The sequence below is a fragment of the Semicossyphus pulcher genome, unplaced genomic scaffold, assembly GCF_022749685.1.
Source record: "Semicossyphus pulcher isolate SPU_LCO1_2020_fin unplaced genomic scaffold, fSemPul1.0.p SCAF_10, whole genome shotgun sequence".
Lineage (NCBI taxonomy): Eukaryota > Metazoa > Chordata > Actinopteri > Labriformes > Labridae > Semicossyphus > Semicossyphus pulcher.
Window position 1 is genome coordinate 10,323,762 of NW_027211604.1, and position 9,944 is coordinate 10,333,705.

At 42.2% G+C, this 9,944-nt stretch overlaps 1 protein-coding gene across 1 annotated transcript; it reads left to right on the plus strand.

Annotated features, from left to right (window-relative positions):
* The first annotated feature begins 555 nt into the window (after positions 1 to 555).
* Positions 556 to 4,183, plus strand: hinfp (histone H4 transcription factor). The gene is given in 10 exon segments (XM_069673517.1): positions 556 to 643; positions 874 to 1,032; positions 1,504 to 1,730; positions 1,825 to 1,935; positions 1,994 to 2,174; positions 2,280 to 2,357; positions 2,642 to 2,762; positions 2,872 to 3,010; positions 3,102 to 3,226; positions 3,301 to 4,183. Coding segments are annotated over 9 exon segments (1,470 nt in total). The 5' UTR covers positions 556 to 643; positions 874 to 875; the 3' UTR covers positions 3,632 to 4,183.
* Positions 4,184 to 9,944: the final 5,761 nt, after the last annotated feature.

Genomic DNA, 9,944 nt, shown 5'->3' on the forward strand with positions numbered 1-9,944 from the left:
CAAATATTATCAGCAACTAGAAACAATATCACATGGTTTTAGGTTATCACAGATCTATTGGTTTTGTATGTAACATGGTGCACCACTAATGACTAAATAAATTGTTGGGTAAACCATGTAATATGTGAAAAACTAAATAATAGCTTTTTGGCTGACTTTGTACATTTGCAGATATCAGTATCAGCCTCAACCATTTTCTCATTAACTGGGCTCTACTACTTTATATGCAGTCATGAGTTTTAATCACTAACACTGCATCAACAGATCATGTAAATTGTATTTATTAACTGGAATGGGACATTGTGGTGTATATTTTATTCTAAGCATTACTAAAATGTTGAGGGGTAGAAGTATAATGAGGCACATATTAAAAAAACTAAGTAAAGTACAAGTACAGTGCTTCAAAATTGCACAAAAGTAAATATTGCTTTAGGGCAAACCTCAAGCAATACTGTTCATAATAAGATTTTTTATTTCGTTTAACATATTACATCCGGAACTAAGTTAAATAGTACTTTGTTTCTGGGGAGACATTTGCGCTGCACACAACCTACGTTTCTCTTGACTGGCCTCGATAACTCAACTGTTTACATTGTGGCAGTGCTTCTTAGCTGCTATTTATTGCATTAAAGCCCCAATTCAAGTAAGGATGTGATTCTTTTTATATTATTTTAATTGTCAGAGTGTTCAAAAATGATGTTTGTACAGCGGAATTACAACTGGTGAGTGTTTTAAAGACACTGTTTACGGTTATCAACCAGCAGGATTTAGCTAGCACTGTTACAAGCCAGGTGATGGTCAAACCTGGAGGACGTTTGTAGTTTCAGTCTGTCTGTGTCAGTCTGTCACATTTAGCCCACTTCTGACTCACAGGGATGCCTGCTAACAAACGGGTTCAGAAGAAAACACTTAAACTGGTGTGTGAATGGAGTTCATGTCAGGAGTCGTTCACTCGGATGGATAACTTCTGCAAGCATGCGGAGGGTCATCTTTCTGCTTTGAACACTGAGGAGGAGGAAGAGGACGCTGAAGGTGAGGAGATTATAATATTTAAATTCAACGTAGCTACCTTTAGCTAACCTCGTGTCGAAATAAAGCACATTTAGATACTGATGCAGATCAAGAGCAGTGGGACACTGACATTTTTCATTAAGTTGGCTCTATTAGTTGCTGTAACACACTGTATTGAAATGAAACTTAAGCTGAGAGGGAACAGTTTTTTTTAAGGCAAATCAATGTAATTTTCTACACTAGCAAAGTCACATGTGTGACCAGTTCAAGAGAGCTCCTTTTTCACTTGATGAAAAACAAAGTAAGAAGTGAAGATGTCAACAGCCAAGGCTTGTGTGTGCTGGTGTCTGTAGGTTGTAGACCTCACCCAGACATTGATTACAAGGGATTTACAAATCAAACATAGATGTGAAGACTTGCACTAGATGCATTGCCTCGCCCCTAAAAACGTTAATCTATACTAATTGCATACTCTTTTCTTTTTGTGCCAAGGGGAGAGAAACTGTCTTTGGAGAGACTGTGGTTTCTGTTCTTTGGAGGGTCCTGAGGAGCTACGAAGACATCTGTTCTTTCACTGCTACCACACTAAGCTGAAGCAGTTGGGTCAGCATGTGCTCGATGCCCAGCCAGAGATCGGCAGCTGCTCCATCGGCTTCCAAAACCGCAACATCATCCCTGAAATCCCCGACAATTTTATCTGCCTTTGGGAGGAATGTGAGGTAAGCCGATGGAGGTAGGCAAGATTGGAAAAGTGAAGGGTGTTAAAATAGCTACTCAAATGCAGGTTTTCTTTTCTGTGCATATTTGTTATAGCAAGCACCATATGAAAACCCAGAGTGGTTCTACCGCCACGTGGAGATGCATAGCCTGTGCATAGATATACCTGTAGGAGACTGTGATATCCAACTACGCTGCGGATGGAAAGTTAAGTAATTTAACTTTTATCTCAAGCCCTCAGTAGTAAGAAAGAAGGACTGTTGAGTCTAATTTCTGAGCCTGTCACCCTACAGATTGTGAAGCCACTGCTAAAGGGCGTCCTAAGCTGCGGGAGCACCTGCGCAGCCACACGCAGGAGAAGATAGTGGCATGTCCGGGCTGTGGGGGGATGTACGCCAACAACACCAAGCTCTTTGACCACATTATACGACAGAGTGCCATGGAAGGTAAAAAAACCCTTTCCGAAGTATGACAGGAAGTGAAACTAAGTCTGTGTAACCTTTTTAGGTTCAAATGTTATCATTTTGTAATTCTTGTTTTGTTGGATGTAGGTCAGAGGTTTCAGTGCTCTCACTGCTCCAAACGTTTCGCAACAGAAAGACTGCTGAGAGACCACATGAGAGTTCACGGTCAGTCTCTCCTTCAGTGTAACCTGTTGTTGCATCCAATGCATGTCTTAGATGTTTAGATTTATCTTCACCTGCCAGGTCTTTTCAGTTTAAACAAGAACTTATAGACTGGTATCATAAAGCATATGATATTCCATCCCAGTAAATATTGCGTCCATTGGTAGATGTTAGTAAGCCTCAACTGACCAGATGCCTGCATCTAACCTGTAAAGAAGTCTCTGTGATAGGTGCTTCTGTTGTTCTAGTATGTTGATTACTGCTTTATCTTTGTGTTGTTGTAACAGTGAGCCACTACAAATGCCCGCTGTGTGACATGACGTGTCCATCACCCTCTTCGCTGCGCAACCACATCAAGTTCCGCCACAGTAACGAGAAGCCGTACAGCTGCGAATACTGCGAATACAGGTGTCACATCCTCCTAAGCTGCAGCACTGCAACACCAAGATTAAGCTGTTAAAGACACACTCACACGATTGCTTTCCTAATACTCCCACACTTGATTTTATTTTTGCAGCTGTAAGAATCTGATCGACCTGCGCAAACACCTGGATACCCACAGCAGCGAGCCGGCCTTCCACTGTGACGTTCCCGCCTGTGGCTTCACGTCTCGTACACTCATCACTATGAAGATTCACCACAAAAGATTGCATGAGGTGAGCGGGGATCTGGTAAAGTACTGTCTTCATACAGATCAGGAGTTTGAATCTTGTTTTTAATTCTCATATGATTCCTCTCTGTAATCAGGGGAATTTCGTAGCTCGGTACAAGTGCCATGTGTGTGATCAGTGCTTCACCAGGGGCAACAACCTCACTGTTCATCTGCACAGAAAGCACCAATTCAAATGGTCCTCTGGACACCCCAGGTTCAGGTAAGAAATCAATTAGTTCAGTAATGTGAATTTAGGTGGAATTGCAGTCCTGATGGCCTCTTCATCACTGTCAGGTACAAGAAACACGAGGACGGCTTCCTGCGGCTGCAGCTGATTCGCTATGAGAGCGTTGAACTGACCGAGCAGCTGATGAGGGAAAGACAAAACAGGCAAGGAGAGGACGATGAGGACGGCGGAGAGGCTGAGGGTCAGGAGATGGGGGAGGAAGCCCTGGGGGCGACTCCTTCAGTGCTGCAGGAAGAACTGAGAGGAGTGCTGCTGGAGGAGCAGAGGACTGACGAGCCGTCCGTCAGCGCTGAGGAGGGGATGTTGTACGTTATCACTGTAGGGGAGGACACTGTCATGCAGGATTCTGCTCAGCATGAAGGAATGCAGGTGGTTTGACTGTCACAACAATCCTACACACTCCTCCTGTACATGACGGGACGTTCTGTAAGAAGCTGTGGTCTTTTACAAATAGACGGCAAATAATGTGGAACTTTTGGGACCAGGACAGAGATTGGGATTTAAATAGAAACTTAATAATCAATCAAAACATCCAAATGAAGGACTATGTGATCCACGATGACCCATACTGACTCTGAGCCTATATTAGGTATGTTATTAAATGTGTTCTGTTAACTAAAGTTGCTTGTGAACAACCTGTTTGCCAGTATATTTACATTATTTTCATTCATTCATTGTATCTCATACTGTAACGTCGTCAGATGTTTGGATACTAATGCTGCACTGCCTTCTGGGTAGTGAGCCTCTCTGTGATGGGGAAGCTGTCCCATGTTAAGAGAGAAATCTGGCACAGCCTTTGAAGGACATTTCAATCAGTAACAGAAATGGCATGTTTGCTTTATATGCACCATAATGTGTGGAAACCAGCAAGGAGGGCCTACCTCATAAAGTGTGTACATTTTGAAGTTTTATCTACAACTTGAATAAACTTGTGACACAAAATCTTTACAAAAATCCAAAGTCAGTTTTGGTGTCTTATTCAGATGGTTTTAATGTTAACTGTTAAACAAAAAAATTAGCCATAAGAGAGGAATAAGCATCATTAATTTAAAGGTCATTGATAGTGTTGACTGTCCGTAATAGCGCCCTCTGCTGAATGTTATTAAATACTACTACAAAAGACATGTTTTAACATTTAAATGTATTGAAGCTTTTGGGAGGCAAACAGATATTAGGCGTCTGGGAACTTTTGGTCTGGAGTATTACTTTTTATCTTAATGCCTTGTTGCTTTGATCCTCTAAAAGACTCCAGTGATCTAGTGACTTAAATCATGGCAGACCTTCTGCCAAAGCAGGCTTTCCCACCCCAGCCTGACACACAGAGCGTACTGTAGTGGCATTAGCTGTGTGAAGAAGATTAGGCAGCACACGCAGCTTAGTCTGAGTGTTACTTCCTGCCCTTTGCTTCTTGATTCGGCAGTCAGTGGGGCAGCTTCCAATGGCTTCATGTCTGTTGACTTTGCAGAGATGACGATGTGTAAAATACTGTCGGATGGGAATAGATAGACTCACAGATCCTTCTGCAGGTTGAGCATCAGAAGATTTACACCATGAGGTTTTTTCTGCTGCTGCTGCTGTTTGGGTCCCACCAAAGAGCCGTTTCTCAGTCACCTGGATGGATCGAAGACCTGGAAGGTAGTGGTAAGACCTATGTACTCTATGTACAAGCAACAACATCTTTCTTCATCATGAACTCAAAGCCTGAAAGTGTTTTTAAGTTGAGCTCTTTTATTAAGTACCTGGATGTTTGTGATTTGTCCATTTCTGATGTAAGAAAATGTGTTAAAGGTGAGACGGACTGGATGCCCCAACCAGATTTCATAGATGACATCTACTGGTCCGGGATAGCCCCCCTGTGTGTGGGAGGCTGTAAGGGGCGGCACCAGGAGCTGAGAAGAGACCCCTGTGGAGACTCGAGCTGCTGCTGGCTCGGGTACAAGTCTCTGTGCAGAGGTGAGCCCACCACAACAATAACAGTCAGTCTGTTTGTGTTAGATTGAATAGATTGATGTCCTTAAACACCGGAAGTGTTATGAAGCTTTGTGTCATGCTCTGCCTTTTCCTTTCCTTTCCCTTGTGTGGCAGTGAACTGTGGGAGCCCAGATGTGGACTATAACGGAGCAGTGTACGGTAACGACTGGTGGGTGGGCTCTGTGGTGAGGTACTCCTGCCGCCCTGGCTTCATGCTGTTGGGAAACTCAACTAGAACATGCCAGTCTAACGGCCTCTGGACCCCCAAACCTACCTGCCTGCGTGAGTACACTGACTACCATGACTTTATTATACCTTATAAGAGCTTAACTCATTATATGACTTTGTGCCTCTATTTTAGGAATGTGTCCGAAGGGACGCATTGAAGTCAGTGAGAGGGAGCTAGGCGGGACGTGCAACTCCACCTGTTCCTATAAGAGCTACTTCGGCCCTCCTAAACGAGGCTGCTCTCGGATAGACAACTGTGATAAGAAGCAGACCGGCTGGAAGCGCTTCTTTGCACAGTGCGTCCCCTGCATTTGTGACTGCGCTTTATCATGTGGTGAGTAGCTCCCCCACTGAACTGTTAAAAATGAATGATGGACTTGTTGAACTAGTAAGAGCAATGTGAAAAGAACGGGTTTGTCCTTTTATTTTTAGCAGCTGCGGGTTAAATCGTGGAGGAAACACCATGTTGACTGTTCAGCAGAGGAAGAGGAAATACACAGACAGCTTGTACATCGCAGAGCCACAGTATGTTTCGCTACAACAACCAACTGGGTGGACGAATGAGTGGACCAAAATCTGGATGTTTAAAGTAATTTATTTAATCACACTGAAGCCAATAATGACTCTTTGGTTTCTGTATGTAGGATTTTAACACAATGACAGGAAGATTGCAGTGCCTCAGGTTCAAATCTGTGTGTGGTGGATGATAAGTAAAGGCGAAATGCTGATTTTAGTCCATTTGTGTGCTGTAAGGTCACAAAAGGGTCAGAAAAAGCTTATTCAGCTAAAAACTGTGTGAGATACGGCGTGAGTCTTGGGTCAATAAGCTTAAAATGCAAAGTTGTAGGTGTGCCAGGTGGTGCCAAAGACTGCTCTATGATTGTTTACAGGACAGTATTTGGAAGCATTTTCTAATTAGTTGAATAAATTTGGGGTTTTCACGACACAGATTTCCTCTACACGTGTGTCTGTGGACATGTTTGCCTCTAAGAGAAAGGAATAAAGACGAGGATAGAGGGAAGTGAAAGCACAGAGATTAGCGTCTCCTCCTCCTCGCTCCTCCTCTCAGTCCATCTGTCCTGGATGGAGATGAAACCTTAATCTTGTTAGAAAGGAGGAGCTTTGGGGTTTGAGTCAAAGTTAATTCGAGGAGTGTTGACGACTTTATCAGCTAATTGTTTTTATAGTTAGAGTACTATGTATGCTCTGTATGTACTCAATAATATTTCACTTTTTATGAAAAATAGTGAAAAAGATCTATTTAAAGATTTATTTTTTTTATAGATGGATTGTTTGAATGTAAAACGATGTCTGGAACATTTGAAAGGAATAAAAGGAAAAACTACTTCTGGCCCATCTGAAGTCAAAACATCCACACACTGATCTCCTCTGCAAACATGCAGTTCATTTATATGCTAAACTCACAGCAGTCTGAGGACATTTACAGAGCACAACGTGTAATCCCAAAGCCTCCTTCTGCAGTGCTTTCCTAAAAAAGAAGTCTTTGTATTTAAGCTTAAAAATGATGCCAGTTGTATTCAAACTTTCTGCACACAAACTCTTTTAATGGACACTTCCTGCCATGTGACATTTCTTCTTATATTGTTTGTGTCGTTTTCACAACTAGATTTACATTTGTTATATGCATTTTTGAAACCTCATCTATTTTTATATTATAAACAACTTAAAGATGACACAAGGGGGTGTAAAAGTTACATACGGTATATTTGATAAAACTGTTACAATATGTGATTATTTGCTCATAAGTTTGATGGAGTTTTAGCCATAAAACTCTCTGAGCTTTGGTTCGATAAATGGCGTTGCTCCTTTGAGCCACTAGATGGCGCTGTTTATTGTCACACGTCAAAACATTTAGCACTGATTTACACTTGATATAAGACAAGATAAATAAGATAAGACAGCCTTTATTGATCCTCCATTAGGGGAAATTTAGTTGTTACAGCAGCTCAAGAGTCAAACAACTCTTACAAATAATAAACAATAAATATACCACTACTAATAATAATTAAATAAAAAAATACACTATGTGCACATTTTGTTTATTTTGATAGGACCAGGACTACTGGAATATACTACTGGAACTTAATAATCCAGAGACAACCATCTATGAAAAAGTGAAAGTCACTGTTTCTAAACAAAAACACTTCAGCTCCCTGATCACTGATAGGGCCGGTTGCTGAACCTGAGGATGATGTGTTCACTTGCTTTAGGTCTGTAGCAGTCAATACCTGTGAAAAGAGACAAGCACAGAGTGCAGATCATAATTTCTGACTCAGATTCTGAGGGGAACACGCTGCACACTATCTTACGCATACAGAGCAATTAGAAGAAAACACCCTCTGTATTCCAAAAACCAAAGAATGACTCTAAAATAACCAAACTGACTGACTACAACTATCGCACCGCCTGCTCATGAGCAGCAAGAATCACACTCAATATAATTATGACACACAGTGAGTCATCGCAACAATAAAAATTAAGAATAATCTCACACAGGGACATCTGGCAGTAAGTGAAAGAACAGCCAATTCTCCTGCTTCATTACAGCTCATTAAGTCTTCCTCAGATCTGCTGCTGCAACTCCGGGGAGGAAACTCACCCACATCCAGCCTGCTGTACTCTCCGGAGCTCTCTGTCAGGATCTCCCAGTACATCTGCTCGCGCTCATTTCCAGATAGTCCATTCACACTCGGCAGCAACAGGCCAAAGTCAGGGTCCTTCTTCACTGTGAAACTGGAGGAACACAGTCAGGACACGAGCCTGCAACAGAAATCGCCTGCCCTTATTAATATGCTTATGGGATCGACAGCTGATGCACCTAGAGGAGCAAAGTGTCGTGTGCAGGGGGTATTAAAGGGGATGTCATGGGTGGTCTTACTTGAAGTCCTGCTGTGTTTCCTGCAGCTTCCTCAGAGCGCCCAGCAGCACTCCTCCCTCCATCAGAGCTGGAACAGGACTTAGGAGTCATGTCAGACGGGTCGCTCTCCACAGACAGTCTGATAAGAAGACTGTACATCATGTTATATTCAGCTATAGTGAACATTTGCATGATGCATACACATTAAAGTGAGTCTTTTAGGGTTATATTTTGTTAAATATTCACCTGTTTTTCTCTTGTCAAACAGAATGAAGCCCACAGAGAGGACAGAGGCTGCTCTTAGTGCCATCCTGTACACAGCAGCTCAGAACATCTAGTCCTAGAACACCTGTTCTCCTGCAGCCTTCGTTCAGTTTTAATATTCAGCCACACACTGAAACTAAAACTAACTCAAGTGATTGCTCTGATTTCACACACGTGAGTCAGTGTTGGATGAATAGAGAGACAGTGTTATCTCTGAAAATGACTTAATGGTCATTTAGCTGATTAATGATCCGTCCTGGGGCCTCTCAAAAGGCATGAACGAGCATTGTTAGATAATTTATGTATGCAAAGTTATTTTGTACAAAGAATGAGAGAAAGGTCACCTCATCTTCTTCAAGGCAAATATCACATTATGCAACCAGGATTAGGCCTTGAAGTAGAATAATAGATTGAGGTAGCACCTCCCTGTCACTATAGCAGTCTAGTTAATGAAGGCTGAAAATGGCTGTGCAACACATTTAAAGGAAGACAAAGCATCTTCATTTTGGATACTGACGTGTCTCCTTCACATTAAGGCTAAAATATAGATAAATATGTGGCTGGTTACAAAGTGCAGCTGATTGTAAGCTTTGTAATCTGTGTGATGGATCCAGCTTTTCATGTGTAACAGTATCTCAGAATACTTTGCAGGTTGATAACATTAGCCAACAATATTGAGACAAATCACTCACAGAGAGAGAGAGAGAGAGAGATGAAGAGAGAGAGTGATGGGGTGCTGTGCTGAATTAATGCTCATGCGGCGAGGCGAGAGCTCGTTTTAATTTGGTCTGATTAAGAGGCAGGTGCGATTGGCTAAAAATGGTCTTGATTTCCTCTCAGGGGTGATGTAAGGCATGTAGGGCCCGCTTGAACGCGAGTAACCCCGGCAGTTTTACCGAAAATAACCCGGGCACTGCAGCATCAGCAGCAGGCAGCTGCGCAGGTGCGGCCTTTAAAGAGACAGAGGGGCCTAAAATCTCACCAAAACCTCTTTCATGTTTACACTGAATGCCAGCAGCAGTGCACTGATGTAGCTCAAATTGATTATCTGTAGCGGTATAATATGGCAGGACGAGAAGGAGAGAGAGAAAGTGTTAATCACGGCGGAGCTTTAGCCTAATTTCATCCGCTTATTCCCATATCTCTGTTTTCCCCAGAGACAACAGCACAAAGTAGTCCCAGAATAGGAAACGGAATACTTAAAGGGTTCAGATCAGCATCTGAGAGGCTAATTTAACGAAACAGGCTTTGTCGGCCATCTGATCGGAATAGATTTAATTAAGTGTGATGTAATTTAAACTTTTAGGTCATTGCTTCAGCCTTAAATAAATGTCATATTATTAAAATGTC